General features: G+C 43.5%; 1 protein-coding gene across 2 annotated transcripts in view; it reads left to right on the plus strand.

The window, feature by feature from the left end:
• Positions 1 to 25,988, plus strand: part of Slc25a13 (solute carrier family 25 member 13) — a 170,103-nt gene that overhangs the window by 23,249 nt on the left and 120,866 nt on the right. Inside the window, exons 2-3 of one of the 2 annotated variants that reach the window (XM_005082923.4) lie at positions 1,917 to 1,970; positions 12,809 to 12,951. In XM_005082923.4, coding sequence (XP_005082980.1) covers positions 1,917 to 1,970; positions 12,809 to 12,951 — 197 coding nt within the window. Of the gene's footprint in view, positions 1 to 1,916; positions 1,971 to 12,808; positions 12,952 to 25,988 lie in introns of those variants that run through there. The other variant, XM_040728615.1, reaches the window with a different exon arrangement.

The raw sequence follows: 25,988 nt of genomic DNA on the forward strand, positions 1-25,988 counted from the left end.
TGTAAAATGAGGAAAAGAATGTGTCCTGACTTTCAGACTTGTTGTGAGGATCTAGCTATGCTTTGTAAACTATGGGGTGCGTTCTCTGGCTCATGACTTTGAAGCACTGTCCCCGGGAGGGATTGTTTGCCTTTTCCTGTGCCTAGACCCTGCATGGATTACAAAGTGAAGAGTTTGTTTTTTTCTCTCAAAGAGGTCCAGTTCTGACCAGGAACATGGCATCATTTACATTTGGGGATCAGGAAGTTATGGTGCCATGGGGATTCAGGCCAGGGAAGTGTGTGCGGATAGCACTGCCCAGTTTTGTTCATACAAAGTAGATAGTATGTGTAGCAGATGTGCAAGCATGTGTCCAGAGAGAGCCAGCATAGTTCATTCTGTAGAAAATTTCTTTGCCTATTAAAGAAAAAAAAACCTCTGGGAACTTAGGCCAGCATGTGCACAGCTCTCCTTGCCATGCGCAGTAAATACCCTGCCGTGAGTGTAGGATTTACCACTGTGGGAGGAATGACTGTTCTGGAAGTGGAGGTAGAGGGGGTTTTGGTGATGCCTTTTCTAGGAGTGTTCATCCCAGCTCCACCTTTCTGCCCACAGGGCTTCCTCTTCTACGACCTGGAGGTCAGCAGCATCATTTAATCATGGCTGGGTTGGTTAGTGGTCAGCAGCATCATTTAATCATGGCTGGGTTGGTTAGTGGTCAGCAGCATCATTTAATCATGGCTGGGTTGGTTAGCGGTCTTATCTTCCCTCCATTATTGAACGGCAAAGGACACCAGTTTCAAGTACTGATAGTGTGAGGTATTCAGCTGCAGTGGAAAAGAGTATCAAGTGTTAGCAAGGTGGCCATCCAGCTGCTTTCAAACAGACTACCTCCCATTCCAGTGACTCCTTAACAAATTTATCCCTGACTGTGGCAGGCCAAGGAGCTCTGGTAGTTCCATATTGAGAGACAGAAAAGCCATTGTCCAAAGATCTCACTCACAAGAGCCTTTGCAAAGCACACAGAAGGGATTTAGAACAATTTGCATAAATCTCCTCATGGATAGAGACATGGTTCCAGTGTTGGGGTGGTTCCAGGGGCCCTGCCTTGGTTGTATCATGGGGTGACACTCTGCTTGCTGAGAACTGTGTCTTATGACCACTTTTGCCAACAGGACTGGGTGATGGGACACTGAATAAGCCCACTGTTTGGTTCTACATAAGGGCTCTTTTGTGTTGGCCTCGGGCAGTCATGTTCAAGTTTGTCTTGCTTTTTTCCCAGTGATGTTTTTGGACTTTGTGGCCTGGAGAATTAAGCACAACACCTATCCTGAGCTAATCTGTCAAATTTTACTGGTGGAAGGTAACCATGGTCCCTTGAGTTTCTAGAATGTGAAGAATAATAGTCACACCTTTGGAGACTTATGATTTATTAAGGCTGGGGAGAGGCAGAGAAGTTCCTTGGCCTGTCTAGGTCGGTGGGTATACGTGCTGTTCATGGAAGAGCTGTGGGAAGCAGTTCCCTTTGGGTCCTTAATATGATTTACAAGTTCACTGACTTTTAAGAAATGTGCTCCTATGCAGGATTGGCAGACAGGTTGTACTTAATGTTTAAATATTCCCGTGTGAGACAGCATGCGTTACCCTTGGGTGTGGTTTAGAAATGCCAGGTGTTTGCTAATCTGTTTTTCCCTTTTATACATTGAACACTAGATATTAAGGGCTTTTCTGGTTTCTCATACAGAATGTTATCATTTAAGAAGCCACATGGAGTCCACATTAAAATCTGGGGTCTAGTTTACACACTGGAGCAATTTGGTACTTTAAATGCAAAAATGAAATCTACTAATTTCTAACCCAAAGTTTATTTTCCCTCCTGCTAGCTTGATTTCTCAGCTTTGTTCTAATAACATAAACATTTTTATGTTTATTTATAGGTGGCTTTAACCAAGAGAGCAGATCCAGCCGAGCTTAAAACAATATTTTTGAAGGTCAGTATAAAGGAATCTATTTTGTTACTTGTTTAGTTTGTGTCCTATAACTTTAGAAGATTATTTCAAACCACTCTTTATTTCATTGTTGAAAATTTAAAAGCATTCCCCAAAGTGTCTTAATGTAGGATTCATGAAAGGGATCCTTTATAATTCTGCTTTTAAATATATATATATGGAAACCATGTAGGTGAATTCTGGTGATGGGGCTGTCTGTGGCTTATATTTTAGTTTCATGCCATACAGTTCAACTGAAAAGGACTTGGAGGGTTGAGTCATGTGACTCATTACCTATCGAGGGCTGGGTCTCTGAAGGGTCTTAGCAGTGCCTTTTCTCCTAGGAAGTTTCAGGTTCTGTGTCAGTATCCTGATAATTCTGCATTCTGCCAGAGAGGATTGTTGTCCCTCCCTCCCCAGGGTAGAAGCCCATTGTTTCGTTTTGATAGTTGCCATCGCCATTTAGTCATTGTATCTCCACTGCCTGGGTATTCATAGACACTGGGGTGCCCCAGATACTCTAAGAACTTAGTTCCTGTACTCCCTCAGCTCTGTGGTTCTGGACAATGAGTCTTCCTTGGGTCTCAATTTTTTCTTTTTTCTTTTTCTTTTTCTTTTTTTTTCTTTTTTTTGCTCAAGTAGTCAAAAAAGAAAAGCGTGTTTTGTAAAAACAATAAAACTGAAATATGTGGATGGTCTCTAAACATTGAAGAGACAGCATGTGCAAATCCAAGTGTGCCAGGTGTGTGGAGGCAATACTGTAGCTTAGTGGTCTGTTTTAGGCAGCGGTTAGAGATGGCTGGGATGTTGGTTCTTGGTTTGCAACATACCTGGTAAAACCTTTGCATTCGCATCGAAGGCTGATCTTGGGGAAAGTGCGAGCCAAGGTTTTATCTGGATGGAAAGAGGGATCAAAGCATCCAATCAGAAACGATGTGAACTGACTATGATACAGAAAACTGATTGCATGGGTCTCATTTTCTTCATGAAAAATATGTTTATATTTTTTAAAAAAAGAGGACTTGAATCGTGGCTTAGTCTAAGAATGTTTGCCCACCATGGATGAGTGTGGAGGAAGGGAGAAACAACAAGGAACTTGAGCACTGACAGGTTGGATATTTGAGTTTGTATTGAAGCTCTTGCACTTAGAAGGCAGAGGCAGGCAGAGCTCTGTGCGTTCGAGGCCAACCTGGTCTATAAAGCAAGGTCTAGGGCACCCAGTTCTATATAATAGAGACTCTATCTCAAAAAACAAAAATCAAAACAAAAGTGAAGCCTTTTTGAGTTGTACATTGAAACATTTATAGATGACAGTGTGATAGCGGAGACTTGCTTTAAAATCTCACTTTTGGTGGGAGGGGGATATGGGTAGTAGTGTGAAAATATTTGAAATTAGGTAGTGGAATACTAGCCTTATTGCACTGTTATTTCTCTCCTTTGTATGTTTGAATGTCTTCATAATGAAAACTAGGAACATTATTTTCAATAAATTAACTGGTGTGAGCAGCCGAACACCTGACCTACTTAGATTTGCTCAGGAAAATGCTTGAGATGATGCAAATACAGGGAAAATGGGCTGAAGAGGTAGTCAGTGGTTAAGAGGGTTGGGAGTGCTCCCTTCCCTTTGGAGTACCCAGGTTCAGTTCCCAGCACCCACACCAGGAAGCTCGAAACTGCCTGTAACTAGTTCCAGGGCACCTGACATGCTCTGGACACTGGAGGCACCTGCACACAGACATACACATAAAAAACAAGTCAGCAAAAAACAAACGCAGGAAACACAAAGATCCCCCAAAAAAACTTAAATACAGACATTTTCAGAGGAGGAAAGAAAGTGAAGTTTGTATGGATGTGTGACGTTTACACATGTCTTATACAAACCACCCCCACGCAACTCTCTTCCCCTTTAAATTTGCTTTTAGCCAAGAAGGACCAGTACAGAATATTGTAAGGTAGGAAAGGGTCCCCAATGATAGAAACCAAGACAATGTTTGATATTCATGTCTTCCTTAAGTTATGTCTAGGAATGGGAGAGATGGCTCCACTTGGCCCAAGGAAATCCCAAGAGAGGATAGGAGCTCTGCGCTGGTCCCTGAAGAGCCGTTGGTAGCGTTTCTATGTAGATATGAACCTCAAAGCGGGCCTTGGGATCTTTGGCAGTAGCTAGGAGACTACGTGACTTTTGAGTGAAGTTTTGATTTTTGTTTTTAATGGTTTAGAGTCTGAGGTGATGTGGGGGAGGAGCTGGGAACATGAAGAAAACCGAATCAGCAGTTTGTAGAAGGGATTTTTGGATCTGGCACACGGTCTGGTGACCTCAGCAGGCCTGGATAGTGTGTGACCAACACAAATCCACCTCGGCTCAGCACGCTGAGGATCTCTTGTTTACTGTCTAGCGTAGATGATGGTTGTGGTAAAGGGGTAAAAGGAGAAGGAGGCGCCATGGGGGCTGCCAGGCTGGACCTGTAGGGATAAACAGTCAACATTGTATAAACCCGGCTGTTCTGTTGTTTTCCTATTCATGAGTTTTTCTGACCTGATTTTTCTCTCTAATAAGAACTCCGTGAGTAATGTCCCAGTCGGCTCTCTGCTGAGCTAGGCGGAAGAAAGGATTCTGCTGTAGCTTGGGAGGCACGGGAAGGAGCCTCCTCTGAGTCTTGGACACTGGGTGTCTGGGTCACAGGGGAGCTGGCAGCTCTGGAGATAGAGTCATGGTGCTGTGGGAAATGATGGCTGGCTCCCAGAGGAGTCAAGTGGACACCCTTTCTGTTTCACCCGTGTTTTTGAGAGGAGTGAAGCCCGCTCTCATTTGACCACCCTGCTTTGAGGTTGTCTGTTAGATGTTGGGCATCTAGTAAGGATGCATAGATCATGACGCCTGTCCTTAATAAATATTTCTCTATGTGTATATAAGAAAACAGAGCCACAACGTGGTTGTTAAGCATGATACAGCATTAATTTGCTGGGAGATTAGGTGAGCACCAAAAACATCTTCCTGTGGAGGGTCAGCAAAGGTGCAGAAAGGATGTTTGACTGGACTTGAAAATGAATAGGTGTTGTGAAGTTTGTTCCAGACAAAGGAAGCGGCGTGAACAACCATAACTTTTGTGGTCTGGTTTTGGGCAATGGTTAGAGAATGGTTGGGAATGTTGGTACTTGGTTTGTAATATGACAGGGTAAAACTTCCACTTTGAAGGCTGTTCTTGGGGGAAAGTCAGAGCCAAGGTTTTATCTGCATGTGGAGGCTGGACTCCAGGCAATCGATGGTGGTTTTAATCTCAATATGGTGAAGATTTTCTACGTAGCACATTTGCTGTAGCTTCATGTTAACTTAAGGAGATTGGTGATTGAAATCAAGTGCTGTGAATGCTCTGTTTGGAGGGGGAGTGAGCAAAAGAGGAACGTGGAAACAGCTGTCTCTAGGAGCTCGGATTTAGTGCAGGGCGGGTTTGCAGGCACACAGCCGCAGGTAAAGAGACTGTAAGCGTACTCCAAGGGTTCAGTGTGTGGAAGGGAGACGCTGGTGTGGAGAGCGTGGCGAGGTCCTGAGGCATTGGGAGAGGAGAAGAGGACCATGTGGAGGGAAGCCTGGAGACGGTTTGGGAGACAACCTCTCCCGTTGTACTTGTTTATTCTGCAATTTTTTTATTTTTATTTTTTAAAATATGAATGTTTGGGAGGGTGCTATGCATAACATTGTGGGAGTTAGAAGGGCTGGGGTTGATGATCATTACAAGCCTGCCATGACAGTAAACAGGGGGAAGGCATTGACAGTTTTCTGAGTAGTTCAAACATAGGGAGGGTGGGCTTGGGGTTGGGGTAGTTTGGTGGCCATGAGGTGGCCGACCTTGAGAATGATCCTTTTGGAGAGATCTCATTAGCTCCAGTTGCAGGAGCTGTGGGCAATGAGCTAGCTAGTCAGGGATGCTTTGAAGGAATATTTGAATGAAAGTGATTGGTCTTTTCTGTTTATTTTGTGTCTTTACGTTGCCCAGTTGTTCTGGAACACACTCTGTAGACCACGTTAACCTAGAACTCACAGATCTGGCTGCTTTTGCCTCCCAAGTGTTGGGATTAAAGGCATGGGCCACCATGCCCAGCCTTGATTGATCTTTTAGAGTGCAGGGGCCTGGCTGTGCAAATGTGACTGCTGTGTATATGTCCCGAGTGCACAGAAACACCAGTCATGGAACAGTGGGTGGGCAGAGCTCGAGTGTGGGGTGGATGAGATTTGTCATCCACAGAAATAGGAGTCTAGAGTGATGACATTACTGATATAGACAATGAGTAGGACAGGGGCTAGGCAGGAGAAGAGGGTGCCCCACACAGTGACAGTGTAATTAAAAATATTTTTATCTTATGTTCATTGGTATTTTGCCTGCATGTTTGTCTGTCTGTGTGAGGGTGTTGGGTCTCCTAGTCCTGGAGTTACAGATAGTCGTGAGCTGCCATGTGGGTGCCGGGGATTGAACTGGGGTCCTCTGGAAGAACAGTCGGTGTTCTTAACCAATGAGCCATCTTTCCAACCCCTATATGTGGAATTTTAGGATTGGCCTGGCAACTGAAACACTGGGAAATGTTTGTAGGAAAATTTGGAAAGCCATTTAGTTTCTCTTTGAAGAACTTGTTTCTACAGCCAGTTTTTATCATTGTTGATCTAGAAGGTTGATGCATAAAGAAAAGTGACTTTAGATTTCAACATAGATCTCTCTCTGTCTCTCTCTCTCTCTGTCTCTCTCTCTCTCTGTCTCTCTCTCTCTCTGTCTCTCTCTCTCTCTCTCTCTCTCTCTCTCTCTCTCTCTCTCTCTCTCTCTCTCTGGTGTTTTTCTTAACAGGAGAAAAAAATACTGCCTTATATAGCTCCCCCCCCAATATAACATGAATACCTTTAAGTATAGCTGTTTCTGTATAAGTTTTAAAACTAGGATATTCCTAACTATGGCTGTTGTGTGGTACTTTATCTAGTCATTCTCTGTAATTTTCTGTTTAATTGCCACCTCTCATTAGCTATTATAACAACACTTAATGAATAGGTTTTTTGTCACCCCCATTTTTATGGTGCTGAGTGTTGAACTCTGCTTCATGTATTCTAGGCAAGAAGCCTAGCATTTGTGCTTTCTTGTCTTTTTATTTTGAGCTGGAATGTGGAAGTATATTTTCCCCCATTTATCTTAGCAATTTAGGCTATTATTTTTGAAAATACACCCCCTTTTCCAGTTAGTGGGAAAATTGTATGTTATTTAAAATTTTTCATTTTTAACAAATAGCAATATCTTCAAATAGAAGCTCTAGGATGCTTGGATTTTAACTTTTTATTGTGACAGTTTCACACAGAAGTAGAATTATCAAGCAAAGACCTGCATGGCTAGCCCTTAATTTAAAAGAATATTTGTCACATTTGTTTGTACACTTTCACACATACTTTACTAACTTATTTCTTTGCTCAGCATTTATTATAACTCATCTTGGGTGGTGTAATATACATCTTCAGTTAACAAGCACAGTTTCCTTTTTATATTGTGGACCCAATTAAAAAAAGAGTGATTCCTGATAACAGCCAACATCGACCATTATTGTTTTTATTCTCTGTTTTGTTTTAGTCCATCCTTAGAATAGGGAATCAAGGTGAAGACTGTCAGGTGACAGGACCTGCTGAGCACAGGGATTCTCTGGCTGAGAGGATATCAAGGACAATTTGTCTTTCAACCCTAGGATGTGAGTGACTCCTGGCAAACACGGGTGGCTGGATGATAAGGGTTCTGACCCAGGTTGTCACTCACAGGCTTTTATCAACTAGCTAGTGGGAGCGACTCCTGTCCTTGTGGAGCGGGCACTACAGGGACAGGTTCCTCTCAGAGTCCTTTTGCCTCTATCCTCCTTCAGTGTGATGTTAACAGAAATACAAAATAACTTGAAGGCCTTCCCAAGCATGTGTTTCATCATCTTAAAACGTCACTCAATGATGACGCATGCCTTTAATCCCAGCACTCGGGAGGCAGAGGCAGGGGGATCGCTGTGAGTTCAAGGCCAGCCTGGTCTACAGAGCGAGTTCCAGGATAGGCTCCAAAGCTACACAGAGAACCCTGTCTCAACAAACAAACAAACAAACAAAACTTCACTCAAAAAACTGGAAGAAAGGGAAGCTTCAGGTCACTTAGACATATTCCCAGAGAGATGTGGCAGCCATATGGGAGCCATAGGAGTCTCTTCCCATGACAGTGACCCTTGTTCCTTGCCTCAAGGACAACCAAGCTGTCTTCATCAGCACCCCTGGTACATGCTTTTACCATGGTTGGCCTCTGTCCATGAGTCCAAGACTTTGACATATTTACTTGAACCCCAAAGTGAGTCATTCCTACTTGTTCCAAACTGAATAAAACTATATTCTGTATCCAAATTAACATGCCATCATATTTAAGAGATGATCTTTATCCCCTCTAAACAAATGAGGCAACAAAAATACCTGGTGGGAATGTGAATTTTTGAGGTCTGAGCCTGGCGCACAGGTAATAAGCTCACAGCTCCATGGTTGTTATTTACAGCGTGAGTGAGTGTGCCCATGGAACCAGCACCCAGACGTTCCTTGCTTTTTTTTTTGTTTGTTTGTTTTTTGTTTTTCGAGACAGGGTTTCTCTGTGGTTTTGGAGGCTGTCCTGGAACTCGCTTGGTAGTCCAGGCTGGTCTCGAACTCACAGAGATCCACCTGCCTCTGCCTCCCTAGTGCTGGGATTAAAGGCGTGCGCCACCAACGCCCGGCTCATTCCTTGCTTCTTGTACTAATCAATTCCCACATCCCCAAAGGTAGCTGGTTGACTTCTCATGACATCTTAGTTTCGCTAGTTATTTCCTTCCACGATACAGTGTAGTCACGTAGTCTGCATTCTGTCTGTCTTTGTTATTTCTCTGAGCTGGGCCTTGAGCTCAGGCCTCAGACATTGCAGGTTAATGCTCTTCCACCCAGCTCTACACCCACCCTGACTTTATTCAGGTCCATCTGTGTTGTCTTGGGTAGGTAGAGTTAGTTTATTCTCATTACTATATTGTGTGACTGTGTGATAGTCATTATGTTTCCAGCTGTTGGGTGACATCTTTTTTTATTTCTCTTCTTAGCATTTTTGACATAAATCTAGTGACTGTGACTATTTCAAATTTTTTTTGGTGTTACAACTCATACATTTTGTTGGAGATTTCCTTGTGATTGAAATTGATAAGCCTATGGTTATGTATGTTAAGCACAGTTAGCGGTGCCCAGCAGTTTTCAAAACATGGTTTGTCACTTGTTTGTTTATTTATTATTTGTTTTAGTTGGATCTACCTTAAAAAAAAAAAAGATTTGTTCATTATGTCCATCGGTGGTTTGTGAGCTGCCATATGGGTTCTGGGAATTGAACCCGGATCCTCAAGAAGAGCAGCCAGTGCTTGTAACCACTGGGCCATTTCTCTGATGCCATCAGTCTATTCTTACACCACTGGCATGTGGGAGTATTCTGCGTTTTTGCCAACATCCATTATCCTTCATTGTCTTTTGACAAGTAGTGTAGTTCACGTAGTTTGATCTTGAATTTTCAGGGAAGAATGTTTTTAGGGTTCACAGTCTGACAGTGATTCCAAAGGTCATTTGGGGAAAATTCAAAGGATAATCATCAATCCAAGAAAAGCTCTGGGAGAAAAGTAATACTGCATTCTGAGCCTTCCATTCATTCGAAAAGTATTTCTCGAATACGTTTAACTGCCAGGCAGTGCCCTGGGAATTTGAAGAAACAACAATGAGAATCCAGCCAAAAAGTCCTGTCTTGACAGAGCCCTCCATGCAGTGGTAGCAAGTAAGAGTCACTGTTATCTTGCAATGACAGACAAGTCAACCAGTAAGGATGGGCTTGAACCATCTCCCACTGACCAGGGCTGCCAGGCTGTCCTGCATTCTGGGTGCTGTGTCTGGCAGCTCCCGACTACACGCTGCCCCCAGGAAGCCATTCCAGCGTGTCGGAACTGAAGCCGTAGGTGGGGTCTGCTTCTCCGTGCTTTCTCTGCGACCATAAATTAGAGTCTTTTTAGTGAAAAACCTGCATCCAAAAGAGTGGGGAGGGGAGGGACTTGGTTTTTGGGTCGGGAAACTGAGGGGAGAAAGCTAGAGTTGGAATACTCTCATGGCAGACCACACACAGAAACAAAGCTCTGTCCCATACGCCGAAGCCTAAAGGTAAATGTAGATCTGCTCAGAAGCCAGGAGAGAAACCGTTGGTATTCGGTCTTGAAATGAGAAAAGACTAGCTTTTTAAGGTCAGAAAAGTAACAGAAGGATTTGCAACAGGGGAAGAAAGCCCTCTAGACTCAATTACATAAAAATGTCACACTGGAAAAATATTTGAAGCAAATCTAACCCTGGAAGGGGGCGAGAGCATGTACTCGCGCTGTTGGTGGCAGAGTAGATTGGTACAATCGTTCCTGGAGAACAGTGTGATAATAAGTGCCAACTGCCTGCAAGTTCCTGTCCTTTAACTCAGCAGTTCCTTTTTTTCAGAGTCTAGTTTTTGAAAATAGCCAGGAATTTGTACAAATGCTAGATATGAGAACGGCTATCTTAAGTTTTCTTACAAAATGACCCAAACTGGAAATCATCTAAATGTGTACCAACAGGAGAAAAGGTAAATTGTGTTTTAAACTAAATTAATCACTGTCATAGGGAAACCTTGATTTAACCAGACCGTAGGATTGCTGTCATTAGCAGTGACATACCCCTTCCATTTCAAGCGTGCTTGTCCCCATTTAGGGAAAAAAAAATCACAATCAATTCTTTCTTCTATACAGCCAACCCCAAAGTGGAGTATAGTCATTGAAGGACGGTGGCATCACTGGCTGTCTCTTTTTTTGCACTGTCTCTCTGTGGAACACACTTAGAAATGGTATACTATTATTTCCCCATGACTTCCTTTAGGCAGTGGCCAGGACTGGGTAGCTGGCGATGGAAAAAAGTCCTCATTCAAGTCCTCATTCCATCCTTGACTGAGTGCTGTACCAGCAGCAGGTGTCACTCAGTGAAGCAGGGTTAAAGAAAATAATATTTTTTTCAATATGTTTTTATTTACATTAGAAACATGCATGTTTCACATGTCAATCCCAGCTCCCTCTCCCACCCCTCCTCCCTTGGTCCTCCACCAGTCCCTCTCCAAACCCCTACCCACTCCCCATATCATTCCCCAGGGAGGGTGAGGCCCTCCTGGGGGGGATCTCCAGAGTCTGTCAAGGAAAGAATTTTTAAAATAGCAAAAGCGGGGACCAGCGTAGTAGCTCAGGGGGTAAAGGTTCTTGCCACTAACCCTCATAACCTGAGTTCCATCCCCAGGACCCACATGGTGGGAAGGAGCCCTCTGGTCTCTGTAAGGGTTCTGTGGCATGTGTATATACATATATATGTACGTACATACATACGTATGTAATACATATATGTGCTTATTATGTTTTGGGCATACTTTTAGTCTATTTCAGTATTATTTTATTTGTTTCATGCATCAGCCAAATGGAGCAGGTAAGATTGTTATACCCATTTTGTAGACGAAGCATCAGAGCCCAGAAAGCTTTATTTACTCTTAAGACTTTCACGTGGTAACAGGCACAGCCAAAGACTGCAAGACTACAGAGTCTGCTGCTACACCTCATTACACGGTTCCCTCCATTACCCTGGCTGCCGGTGTGGTCTAATCACCTAGTAAGCCCTGTTCTCAGGTATTTTGTCCTCCTCCCCCTCCATTTTTGTCTTGGGAATCTGATCATCTGCCCCATAAGGATGTCATATCCTCAGGTTTATTCCCAGCATTTCCCAAAACCTGGGTGTCCCCAGGAACAAGGCACAGCCAGGTCCCTCTTGTCTAAGCTGGACGAGTCCTAGAAGAACATCATGGAGGAGAAACCGGTGCTAGTGAGTTCCTGTGTAATGCTGAGTAAGAGGGCATTAATGGGGGGCAGCGGTTTAAATCTGTTTCCAATATCGTGGACAATGCTGCAAGCCTCCACAGCTCTTCAGCTCAATCCATCATCTATTTTCAGAGACTGTAAGCCTCCATGATTTCTGCTGAAAGATGAACCCAGGTCTGTTAGAATTTGAGTGAGTCATTTGAGCAGTCCAGGACTCAGGAACAGGGCAGACTCCAAGCCATCTGAGACCTCATCAAGAGGGTAGGGGCTCAAAACTTTCATTAAGTAGCTATTGGAGCAAAATAAAGAAAATGTATTTGACTGGTTAAAATAGAAAGCCAGAGTTAGAAGTCCCTTTGATGGCTCCAGGTTGGCTGAGCTTCAGTTTTGTTTCAGTGTTTGCACTGAGTTAGGCTCTGGTTTCCTTACATAGGAATGAATGCAAGGTGTAGAAGCTGCCTTCCACTACAGCCTCCCTGAAAGAGTACCAAATACTTCACAGTTAGTGTCACTTTAGAAAGGACATGTCATTAGGTGTACATGTCTAGAACCTGAGCACTTGGGAGGTTAAGGTAGGGAGGTCTTGAGTTTGAGGCCGCCTGGGCTTCATAGTTGAGACCCTGTAGGACATTATTTTATGTTTGCTGGTAGCTTTTCCTTTCCCCAAGTCATGACAATTGAAGTTATTATCAGACATTGCCAGTGGGGAAAAGCCACTGTGAGAGTTACGGATGAGCATAAAATTTGACTATTTAAAATCTTTCTTTGAAGTGATGGGTAATGGGTAATAACTGCCTTTTGAAGATGGTATTAACCTATGTGTTTGTGGCCTTTTTAGTATTAGACACATGATCATATACTTTTAAGAATCAGATATATTAAATAATGTTTTTTTTCCTCTCTCTCTGTCTCTCTCTTTTTTTTAACAGTATGCAAGCATTGAAAAAAACGGTGAATTTTTTATGTCTCCCAATGACTTTGTCACTCGGTATTTGAACATTTTTGGAGAAAGCCAGCCCAACCCGAAGACTGTGGAACTTTTAAGTGGTGTGGTAGATCAGACCAAAGATGGGTATGTGTGCTTCTATTTATCTTCCTCTAGACTTCTGTTCAAGACAGCTTTCTTTTGCTTAATATAAAGAACTCAATAAATGTACGCAACCTGTGTAGCTCCAAAAATGGTTTTCTACCTACTCGTCCATCATTTTAGAATTGACCTCCTTAATGTTCCTTCAAGAATCTTTCAGGGTTGGTGATTCCATGTTTGGAAGATGTGTTTATAGCTTCATGAGTCTGTTGTAACTGAAGAGGGGGTGTGAACATGTACGAGTGTATTTATATGTATGCTGTATATCTCAAGATAGCTGTGAAACTATGAACTTCAACATGACTCTATGGACGTATCTTCTATCATCTCTCCCTTTGCCCAAATTGTCTTTAAAATTTCACATGTGGTTAAATAGAGTAAAAATGGGAGACAGAAAAAATCTGGTGATTCCAAGTCGCCAAGGAAACAAGCCTCTGCCTGGCTGGAGTAGAGACACCATTGCATAGACCCGAGCAGGCACTTTGCAGAACGCCCTTTGTCTTGTCCCTATTACCTTACATTTCCTCCCTGCCGTCTCTGGAATTGGGAAATGTTGCCTTACTTGATGGACAAATCTTGGGGACTGGTGTAATTAAACATGTTGAGATGAAAATGCTATCTTGTGTTATCTGGATGGACCTGAACTCCATCACAAGTGTGTTTGAAGGTGGGGGAGAGGGAGATTTGACCCAAGGACCTGGTGCCATATGACTGCAGAGGCTGAAGTCTGAGTAATGCATCTACAACCAGGAGTGCCTGCAGCCACCCAAGCCTGCAGCAACCTAACATGGAGTTCCCTAGAATCTCTGTCTGGCCTTGCTGACACCTTCATTTAGGACTTCTGAGTGTCCGAACTGTAATAGAATATATTCCTGCTGTGTTCAGTCTTCCAGTTTGTTGTAAAGTTTATTTATTTCTAATTGACAAAATATTCATCATATACAGCATGTTTTAAAATACACACTCATTGAAGAATGGGCTCGTCTTCCTAGTTAACATATTTATTACACTAAGTGCTTGTTTTGCTTTTGTATTCAGAACATTTAAATCTCCCTTAGCAGTCTTCAAGTATGCCTGTGTTTTTATTAATCATAGCCCCACAGTGTCCAAGACTGTCCTTTGACAATATTTTGTTCTTTGAACATGTCATCTTAATGCCCCCCTCCCCTCATTCAGCCCCTTGTAGTCTCGGCATTCTACTCTCTGCTTTCATGGACTCTGACAGGTTTTTCGATTCTGCTTATAGGTGAGAGCATGTGTCCTTTGTTTTTGTATGCCTGGCTTATTTCCCTTAATATAGCTTAATATTATGTGATAGAATTTCTTTTTTAAGACCAAGTACTGTTCCATTGGGTGTTTATAGTGCGTTCTTAATTCATTCATCCATTGATAGATGCTTGAGTTGACATGGTCATCTTGGCTGTTTTGACTAATGTTGTAGTGATCATGGAACGGCAGACATTTCTTTAATACATTACCATTTTCTGTGTTGTAATTGACTGTAGCAGTTCTTTTAACTGGGGAATTAGAGAGCCTTTAGTTCTAAAGAATTTTTGTTGGTTAATGACCAGTTTTATCTATGAAAAACATCCCTGTCTTTGCCCAATGATACCTTTTGGCTGATCCAGTAATGGGCTAAGCAGTGACTCCTGGTAGCAACCGCCTCTGTCTGACTTGGGGTTGGATTTGGCAGCAGAGTGCCTGTGATCAGCACAGTCTACTTAGTATAATATGTCTAGCTTGCTGGAGCTGTCTTGTTTCTAAGCTAGAGATTCATGAGTTGCTGACTCAGTCAGCCCTAGGTGCCGGGAGTGGGTGCCCTGTGGCTCTGTCCAGCACTCATGGTGTATGCGAAGAGCATGTGTTTGCCATCTCAGATCCTCTGTTCTTATTTTGACATAGTTTTGGTTTACAGCTGAGGCTGTCCTTAAACTCAGAGCAATCCTCCTGCCTCAGCCTCCCACGTGCTGGGATTATAGGAATGTGAATCCCTAGACACTCATGCATCACTATACAGTTCATGCCCTGCTTGCTTGGCTTGGTGCTGGTGGTCCCGGTCTGGGCCAAGTGTTTCCAAGTTTTTGGTTTTTTAATTCAAGGAATTTAAATAAAAGCTCACAGAGATTGCAAAGTAATAAAGAAGCTTAATCAAAGCAGTGAAAATGATCAGAACATCCTTCAAGCGAGCAGCAGTCCTCAAGAATGGAAATGTGCAAGGACCCTGATTATTGCTTGAGATTTCCTTTTATGGGTTTCAGTAGAAGAAGGAGTTGGGTTATTAAGGGGTGTAGTGAACATGGCTCTCAAATCGATGGATTACATCACCATATTTTTCTACTGCACATGTCTTCTTCCCATAATGCATCTGATTTTGATCATATGCCTGTCCAGTCATGCATAGGTATAAGATGTTAAACAGGGGATTCTAAAAGTTCGCTTGAGGACAGAGTATTGGCTTACTGCTTATGCTCCCAAAGCAATCTAGGGTGGAGCAAACTCTCATTCTTTTATGCGGATACATTGGGAATCTATTTGAATAGAAACGGAACAAGTTTGATTGTTTCTAGGGAAGGAGGAACTTACTCCCTTATCCTGAGAGGTGTGTGACTACCCCGATGCAGGTGGGGCTCCGAGGTTGCTAAGTGCATCCTTGTTCAGTGAAGGCTGTGTGTGCACACAGTAAATAAATGGAAAGGAGCTATCTGCCATGTGCACTATTAGAAGAGGGAGGCCCTGGGTAACCAAACTACTCCCTATCTTTGCCTGCCTCAGGTTGGTTTGGTTGGCTTTGGCTTCTGAGTCAGAGTCTTGCTGGCCCAGTTTGGCTGATATTCTTTTTGTAGTTTGACTTTGAACTTGTAACGATGGGCTTAATCAATGTGTAAAGTTAGTCTGAGAAATATAAGCAAATACATGTGAATTGACATGAAGAGATTTTCCTGCACTATCCCTGTGGGCCCTAATTCCATCCTCGGAGTATTTGAAAGGGTTTTAGATATAATTTTATGTGTATGAATGTTCTACCTGCATTTATGGAAGTGCCCCTCATTGATGCTTGGTCAGAAGAGGGCAACAGATCTCCCGAAAGTGCTAGGAACTGAACTAGAGACACTGCAAGATCAAGCAATACTCTGAACTGCTGCACAACTCTCTGGTTCCATCAGGATCTTTCTAAGATAAATCCAGGGACTATTTGTTACAGTACAAGGAAGAGCCTTGGATGAGAGACAGTAAATAGAAGCTTCATTTCCGATGATAGGTCAGGGAGGACATCCCACCAGTAATGTGTGGATCGTAGGACTTGCGGTCAGAAACAGAGGACATTTGGGGCAGCAGAAACAGGTCCTTGAAGAGGCCCTGCATTCCGAGATGTGAGTCTAGCATATCTGGGCTACAGGAATGCAGGGTTTGGTGGGAGAGATAGGCCATGTCTAGACCGTGTCAGGAATCACATTGAAGGGTGAGGATAAGACTGTGTATTTCAAGCCCTGGCGGTTTGAATCAGGAAGTTGGCATGGTTTCTTGTGGAGCAGCATAATCCCTATTGATATTCTTTGTTGTGTTTAGATTTTCCTTTGTTCTATGTCTTCATCGATTTAAGAATGTATTTAATCAATTTCTGAAGGTCCTTGAGGGAGATGAAAAGAGATTGAGTGCCTGGGGCTGGAAGCCTTTGGTTTGGGGGCTTTCTGAGTGAGGGGGGGTGCTTGCCTCACATCTGAGGAGGGAGAAGAGATGTGTTTCAGGATTTCTCAGGGCCCAGACCCTCTTACAAAACCATGTAACTAAGCAGTGTGAATGTTCTACGAGCTGTTGAATATGTATGGTTTCTGATGTGTCTTTTAGATTTGGTGGTGGCTGTAGCTTTCAATTACGATGGAAATTATGCTGTGTGTATCATCTAAGTATATTTTTCATATATAGCTCATACCACTTATCAACCCAGAACCAGGTGGACATCTTAGTTTGTCCACACGAGCTTTGCAAACACATTTCTGTTTGTTTTTAATAATTACTTCATGAGAGCAAGAAACTTTGTGGCTAAGTGGGGCTGGGCTGAGCTGGGGTTGTTGAATGTTTAGCTGGCTGCCTGCAGTAGACACTGAGCCTTGCCTGTCGGTGTGCTTGGGTGGCTGGAATATCTCATTGGCTTGCTAGGGTCGCATCTATCTTTTCCATAGATGGTTGTCCCTCGATGGTCATGGCAGATTGGTTTCAGGTTCCTCACAGGATCCTGCCAAGGTCCGCCCATGCTCAGGTACTTTCTGTAAAGTGCTGTGGTTCTTACATCTAACCTATCATATTTCTAATTTGCTTTAAGTTAAATCATCATTAGATAACAATAGGTAACACAATAATGCTAAGTGAATAATTTTTCTCATATTGTTTAGGTTGTTTAGGGACAGTTTCTCATATTGTTTAATGACAAGAAAGTGCCTGTTCAGTACAATACATTTCTTTTTCTGAGCGTGTTCTAGCTATAATAGTTAAATGTTTAGATTTAGGGCCCATGGACACAGAAGGCCAACTGTACATGCTTTCCACCTTGGGCATAGAACCCTTTGCATTCTGAGAAGATGTGTTCTGTGAGAACAGACTTGAGGAATGTCAGATACCCTGTTGTCAGTGATGGGCTGAAAGGTACAGCCTATCTCCTTGTCAGCCCCCACTCCATTTATTGAACAGAGGGGATAATCAACACACAGGAACAAATCTTTCTGTTCAGAGAAGGAAGTCTCAGCTCTGGGATAGGACTGCTGCCTGAGGAATGTAGGGGTGCCAGAAAAAGGTGGAAAGTGGGGGTTTTGGGACATGTGGCTTGTGTACAGTGAGTGTGTTCTGCTTTTTCCCTGTTCACTACTTTCTTAGTGAAGGAAATGCGGCCTTTTAAATCCTTCCCAGGGTGAAGGAGGATGTAATAGTGTTGATGATAAAATCATTTTTATATACCTATTTTCACTTTGTGAGGCTGTGGTGAAGAAATCCAGGCCTTGGCCACATGCTGGGAGTTAATGAGGTTTACAATTGGCAGTGCTTAAAGAGTATTAGGGTAATGTATTTAAACATCAGCTGTTCACAGGCTGAACTGTTCATCATCTGTGGAGTACAGTCCCCATCCGGTAGGGTAGAGGAGGCCTTTCTGTCTGCTAATGAGGAAAGTTTTCCACGCTGACGGTGGACATGCATTTCACACAAACACCTGAAATCCGTAATCTAGAGAATTAAGCAAAGGCATCTCTTTAATTAAAAAAAAAAATAAAAAGCCTTGATAATAATCACCAGTCAAACCGTGGAGCTTAAATGTTCTTCGTAGTCATCAGACTCCCGAATTAATCTACCAAAACAAAAGGCCTCATTAACAGCTCTCATTGAATCAGTGTTATTTTCTTTCTCTTTTCTGTGGATGTCTGATTAACCCCCTTTCTTTTTGCATTACTCACTCCACGTTTAATATTTGATGTCTGAAATCATAGGGGGTGCATGCAATGTGGTGGCTAGACGCTGTCTACAAGGAGTAAATTAAAAAGGATTTTTAAAAAGGTTGGTATTATGTTGCTGATGCAGTTGAAAATCTTTAGGAATGTCAGGGTCTTATTTTTCTTTTTAATTCCAGAAAGAGTTGATTAATGACTAGGTACTGATTTCACATCTCATTCATATGTACCTACAGCAACCCTCCCCCTTCCCCTCTCCTCTTCTCCTCCTGCTTACCCAAGCCCTCTTTGGGCGGGTTTTGCTGAAAGGGCAAGGTAAGAAATGGCCATAGCCAGAGAGGAAAGGGAGGTCACAGGAGGCTCTTTTGCACACGGACGGCTAACAGAAGGCATTCTGGTGGGCAGGACTCTGGAGAGTGGAACAAATCCTTCATGTAGGTAGGAAAGCCAGGACACTTGGTCTAGACTAGGAGATTGGCTTCTTGTAAGAACTTGGAGAATTCTAGAACAATAGTGTGGCTAGTGGACCTCTAGAAGCCCAACGATATGTTCAAGATTCCAGGAGGTGAGAGCTGGTCCTGGACAGATGTGGAAGCCAGCACACGCTTCTTACATTGGTGACGCTGGGCAGGTGTCTCTAAGACCGAGGACGGTGAAGTTGCTACTTTTGCCACCAAATGTTGGTGTCCCCAGATTCATGCTAAAACCTGACTCCGAAGCTATGAATCTAGGAAGTGGGGGGGCTTTGGGGAAGTGGTTACGCAGTCTATGCCTCTTGGACGGGGTTAGCAACCTTATGAAGGAGACTTGAAGGAAGCTGTTCACGCCTCCCACCATCTAGGGAAAGCATAGAAGGTACTGTCTGTGTGGAACAAGTCTCCACCTGACACGAAATCTACTGGCGTCCCTTGATCTCTGAGAGTTGTGAGCCGGACGTTTCTGTTGTTCATAGTTTTGTTAGATGGAGTAAGGCAGAGGCCAAACCAACGAACTCTCATTCTCTTTCTCACCACACTGTAACAACAGCAACAACAACATTTTCGCTTCAGAGTGCTCAGGAAGTCTAGAAGTTACTGACTTTTCTCAGGTTCTTAGACATACACGGAGTGGCTAAGTGGGGAAGTGTACACATAAGAACTTAATATTCTTACTGTAATTTGATGGTAGAGGGAAAACAAGCAGCTTCAAGTTAATAGCTGAATTAATAATTTTCGGCCAAGAATGAATTTTTCTATGTGACAACTTCCGGATATTAAAGACTTTCTTAATGTTACTGGTAACAACACTAATGAAAGTAGCCTTTTAGCTGTGGTAATGAAATGTCCCCAATGTTTGGAAGATCTGTGTATCTTAGGGGACAGTATTTTCAGTTGACCAAGACCCGCTGTCAAAGAATCTCAGTTGGATAAAGCGTCTGCTCAGGCGGTGTAGCATGGGGTTTCAGGGTAATTGGGAAAGGTCCACACAGCTTCAGCTTCCCTGCTGCCACTAATCCCTGAGAAACCTCTGCTTGTAGGTGTTGATTCTGGTGTTACAGCAAAGGGTAATACCCCAGTTTTCTGAAAGGGCCATTAAAACGCTACTTTCTTTTTTCATTGCTAAGCTATATGATGAGCTTATAGTCCTTTATATGTTCTTCAGCTAGAAAAGCATATCCCAACAGACTAAAGGCTGTGGTTTTCTGCTGAGATATTAAAAGAAATTTCAGAATTAAATGTGTTTTTTCACTAATTCCTTTGTTTAAAACATAAGGTATTTTTCAAACAAATATTTATATTATTATGTAATATAAATCACGGCTATCAACCTGTGGGCCATAACCCCTTTGGGTTTGAATGACCCTTTCACAGGGGTTACCATTGGAAAACACAGATACACATTAGTTCATAACTGTAGCAAAATCACAGTTACGAAGTAGCAATGAAAATAACTTTATGATTGGGGTCATCACACCATGAGGACTGTATTAAAGGGTCACAGCATTAGAAAGGTTGAGAACCACTGATGTAATAGATTTCTTCTCCTTCCCTTTCTTCTACTCCTCCTCTTCCTTTTCCTCTTCCTCCTCCTCTTCCTCCTCTTCCTCCTCCTCCTCCTTTATTTTTATTTTCAGGACAGGGTTTCTCTGTATAGCCTTGGCTGTCCTGGAACTGGCTCTGTAGACCAGGCTGACCTTGAACTCACAGAGATCCACCTGCCTATGCTTCCCAAGTGCTGGGATTAAAGGTGTGTGTTACCACCACCAGGCATAGATTCCTTCTTTAATGAATTAATACACACACATAAAACTTCTCAGTTTTGATTTCTAATCATATGGTAGATATAATCCATGTAAATAAAAGCCCTCTGGGGTCCAAACAATTTATAGACTGCAATGGTGTCCTAGGACCCAGGCATTTGATGACTGCTGAGCTAGGAAAAGCGGTGTAAAGGAAGGTAGAGGCTAGAGTGCTGGACTGTAGACATGGTGGTGAGATTTAGAAAGAAGGTTCCCTGAGAGATCATTGACTTTTTTTTCTTCCTCGCCTGGAAATAGATGAGCGGGAGGTGTAAATTGAGGTATTGTCTGTTTACAGAGAGAGTGCTACACTAGATTCATCTTCAGCAGGATGAGTGGATGAGGGAACAGCAAGACTGGGCAGAACCCATCTGAGGGCCCACTTGGACATTATCATACAACTGAACGTAGGACCAATGACTGGATGTGTGTGTTAGCTGCCCCTTTCATCACCGTGACAGAATCAGCTTAAAGGAAGAGGGTTTCTTTTGGCTTATGTTTCAGGAGGCAGTGTCTGTTGGCAGGGAGTGTGTGGTAGCTGGGCAGCGCTGTGGTGGGACCGTCTGTGGTGGCAGAAGCTCAAGGCACAGCTTGTTCAGAAGGTGATGGATCGGCACGCAGAAAGCTGGGACAAGATCAGAAGTGGATGTCACCTTCATTGCCTGCCAAGTGACTCACTTAAGCTTGGCAGTCTGTCCACAGTCGCAAAGGTTCTATGACCTCCCAGAGTGGCACCACCAGCTAGTGACCAAGTGTTCAAATGCACAAACCTATGGGAAATATTCTGCCTTCAAAAACCACAGGAGAGCTGTGTGTGTGTGTGTGTGTGTGTGTGTGTGTGTGTGTGTGTGTTTAAATTTCATCTACTTCAGTCCAAGCATGGAATAAGAAAGGTTAGGTGTAGCAGGGGTTGAGGTCTCAGCCATTAAGAAATCTACAGTAGCTGGACAGTGTGGTACATGCCTTTAATCTCAGCACTCAGGAGGCAGAGACAAGCAGATCTTTGAGTTCAAGGCCTGCCCGGTCTACAGAGTGAGTTCCTGGACAGGTTCCAAAAGTACAGAGAAACTTTGTCTCAATGCCCCCTTCCCCCCCAAAAAAGAACCTAGATTAGGGGGCAGTCCATACAGGTATGGAACACACAGAGAACAATTATAGTATAGTATGTATTTATTTTCTGTTTGTTGGGGAGTTGGGCTAGCGCTGGGCATTGAACACAGGGTCTTGTAGATGCTGAGCAAACACTCTATCACTGAGCAACATTCCCAGTTAGATTTTTTTCCCGTAAGGCTCAAAGAGAGGATGGTGGAAGTCAGAGCAGTGAGAGGCGGTGCAAAAGCCATGTAAGCTGAATGAATTGCATTGTTCAGTGTGGATGGAAGGTTCTGACGTTGGGACACACAGGGAGAGAGTGGGGAAACTGAGAGACTATGGTCCCAGAGCAGAAAGCAGAAGTTGAGAATAAGGAATTACTGGTGATGCAGAAAGCCTATTTCTGCCCATGGAGTGAAGGGCAGAGATGGAGAGAGACCCTAGCAAAAGGGAAGTTAATGTGACTGGGATGCCTTGGTGTGCGAAGCACCTGAAATTTAGACTCGATAACATACTGCAGGTATTTTGACTTGAAGAATGAATATGTTAAACATTTTGAAGATTAAGGTAGGAGAGGAGTTGGAGGCCACGCCAGCCTGGCACCTACAAAGATGGGTGGGATGGGAACTGAGCGATGAGATCTTAGAAGCCAGGAAGGGTGCCAAGTGGCATAGTATGATGTGGATGTTCCTCTGGACCATCCGTATTTACATCTCAATACGGAATTTTTAAAGAAGGGAAAATCAAATGTAACCACTGTTATACAAAGCTAGTCACAAATCTGTTTCTCTACCTGTGTTGGTATCAGAAGAAGGATGTGTTTCGGTTAAAGCAGTCTTCACTGAAGCTGTGAGGAACTCCTGAAGCGAAGCCACTCTGGTTTGCATGGGTCTCCCAAGACTCCTCTTGGAAATGCATCCCAAGGCAACAGCATTGAGGAGTGGGCTCGTGAAGCAGAGAGCTCTCTGGAGGTGATGCTAGCATGGGAAGGCACTCTTTACAAAACGGTGTGACTGAGCTTCTCCTCATTGGTGCAATGCCTTCTGGTATATTCAGATGTAGCAAGAAGCCATTGCCAAATGGCAGCAGCGCCTTGGTCTGGAGCCCTTCCACACATATGCTGTTTATAGATGGTCCAGGGCTGGAGCATCACGAAAGAGAAAAAACATTAGGGGATTTAGTGCTTATTAACTTTCCCTTTGGTAGTTGTCACAGTCACTTCCCAGAAGGTACTGTGCACATTGGGTTTTAGTAACAAAGAGTAAGACAATCTGATATTAAAGTTTTAGGGTCTTCAGTTTTAGGTGAAAATGGCAAGAGTTGAAAGATCTTCCTGTCTCGGCCTCCCAAGGGTTGGGGTTTCAGGAGTGTATCCCTTTGCCTACCTTCTTAATCTTTTTCATGAGCAGTTGTATGGAACTCATCTGGGATGTGGGTTGCCATTAGCTGTGAATGACTTAGGACCTTTTCAGTGAGTGGGGGGGGGGGTGAGTCTCCAGTTCATACTAATATTTCTAATTCACAGATAAATTAAACTGACGAACTTAAATTCAAAGTATTTTATTTCTTAGTTTTTCTGGCTTTCTCAAAATGCTAGTTACCTGCAGCGTTCACACAATTGCATCTTTGTATTATGTAGATATTCAAAGCACGGGTATTGTTTCTAACAATTAGATATCGAATGACAATTAAGATGTCTTTTCATCTGTTTATGCTTAGACTGTATTCCACAAAATACATACGGTTAAAATATTGAGTTCTAGAGTACTTGAAGTAATCCATTGCTCTGTGGTTTTGCCACTGACTTGATAGATTTCGTTTCAGTTTTTCTTCAATTTTTAGGCATTGCTTTTCCTTTTATTTTATTTTTTGCCTTTGTACTTAATTGCTTTTTGCATATGTAAAACATGTTTCCAAAGCCCTGACTGTAGCATAGGAGGGAGGTCTGTGGGGGAATCCTGTGTGCCTTCATCTCTGGAGATGTTCCTTCTCTTCATTCAGTCTTTGCTTTCTTCATCCACAAAATAGTTTCTTCCTCAATAAGTGAATTGATATTAATATTTGTATTCATGTTGGCTTCTTATTCATATGGAACAGACAGCTAATTAGTATTCTCTGTCCCTCTCTCCCCTACACACATACACACACACACCACATACACACACACAGCACAACTCCCACTTCCTCCAAACCACACAAATATACATACACACACAACAACTACACAGCCCACACCACATACATACTCTCATACACTCCACCCCCTGCCACACCACACACCATACATACACACATGCATGCGCACACGCATACCCCCCCACACTCCGCCCCCCCCCCCACTACACACATACCACACACACACACCACACATGCCGGACACAGTGCATATATGTTAGGTTCTCCGAGGAAAGAGTCAGTACTTACAGGTTTCCTATAAGGAAGCAGCTCCCGATTATGGCTGCTGTCCCACTGTCTCTTCCATGTGCATGATGGACATTGAGGAAAGTGGTGGTGTCATGGTCATTTACCTTCTGAGGCCAGAGTCCTGAGAGAACCTGTGAGCAGCTGGAATAGCTCTCAGCACTGGGACTGGGGAAATGGTGTAGTCAGCAAAGTGCTTACCACACAAGCCTGAGGTCCTGAGTGAGTATGAAGTCTCCGGACCCACATAAAAAATAGATGTGATGCTGTGTGCCTATAATTCCAACGCTGCAAAGAGAGACAAGGGTTCTGCGGCTTGCAGGCCACCCATCTAGCTGAATCAGTAAACTCCAGGTTAGAGACCCAGTCTCAAAAAATTTTTGTTTTGTTTTTAGAGGATTGAGGAGGACACACGTTGGGTGCCAATTGAAGGTGAGGTTGTAATTATTTCCTAGACCTAAGATAAATGATAAATGGGTGTTTATTGGGGAGCAGTTACACAGGAAAATACAGAGAACCATTGGAGTGCTTCTCTGCCCTTCCTACTGAATCGCCTGATCCACCAGAAAGACCAGGCCAAAGAAAGCCACACCTCAAGCTTCCATCTGTGTGAGACCAGCCATCATTACAAGTTCACTGCAAGACCGCTACAAATATCCTCCGACTTTTGCCCATTTATGAACACCTGCCCACGAATGAATGTAGATGCGCGAGCTTGTGTACACAACATGACTTGTACTAATTGCTCTTCTGAATGTCTCCTTTGTTCACTAAACGCTTCCTACAGTCCTTTTGGTGTCATGCTTCTTACTGTTATTGTAACCTTCAGACACACACACACACACACACACACACACACACACACACACACACACACACCTACACACACACCTTCTGATAACTCCTGCCATCAGATAGATCTTTCTCATGGAAAAAGCACTGTATAATGGAAGGAACACTGGCTGCCATAGCGTTTATGTCTTACTGGGTCTCTTAAAACCTTCAAGACCTTAGGCAGATCGCCTATACTCCCTGATCCTGTTTTGTCACTGAGGAAATGGTGTTACATCTTGCTCTGGGGGTGCTTGATGTTCCTAGCCAGGGGCATGACGACGATGAAAGAGTTCCGATAGCTTCCTTCTCAGTTGACACACAGGTACCATTCCTCCTCTCCCCAGTTCCTGCTGCTTCCCTCATCTTCCCCGTCTTACTTCTGGGATCCTTCTCCATGATCCCCGCAGCCTTTCTTCCACAGTAAGGGCAGCCTTTGCTGATTCTCCCCACTGTCCGCCACCTTGCTTCTCCTTCTGTGACCCTCATCTAAAGAGGTGTCTGTTCTGGCCCTTGCAGTTAACATCTCTGCTCGTTCCTTCTTCAGCCGCTCTCCTCAGGTTTCTCTTGCTGCTGGACTGAATTTGCCCTTGTTAAGTCAGCCCGGCAGTCTCCAATGATAATATTAGTCCTCAGGTTGGCACAGTTGCTCCTTCACATCTTCATGCAGGACTTTTCTGTGTGTACTCCCGGCACACCGCACTCACCTGCTTTCCTTCAATCTTGCCGTCTGCACCATTTCAGGCTCCTTTTCTGGATCTTCTGCATCTCTCTGGTTCCCACGAAGGCTGTCTGGATTTCCATCTCTCGTGTCACAGCTTACATACTCAATACTTTTGTACGTTCACGGCTTCAGGTCACTTAGCTCCGCTGAAGCACAGTTCTCTTTTTGAGACCCCTGGTCCTGCTCCCAGCATCCCCGCAGGGCAGTGGACTCGGAAGCACGAAGAAGGTATTCAGTCTTT

This window comes from Mesocricetus auratus, unplaced genomic scaffold, assembly GCF_017639785.1.
Source record: "Mesocricetus auratus isolate SY011 unplaced genomic scaffold, BCM_Maur_2.0 Super-Scaffold_100019, whole genome shotgun sequence".
Taxonomy (NCBI): Eukaryota; Metazoa; Chordata; class Mammalia; order Rodentia; family Cricetidae; genus Mesocricetus; species Mesocricetus auratus.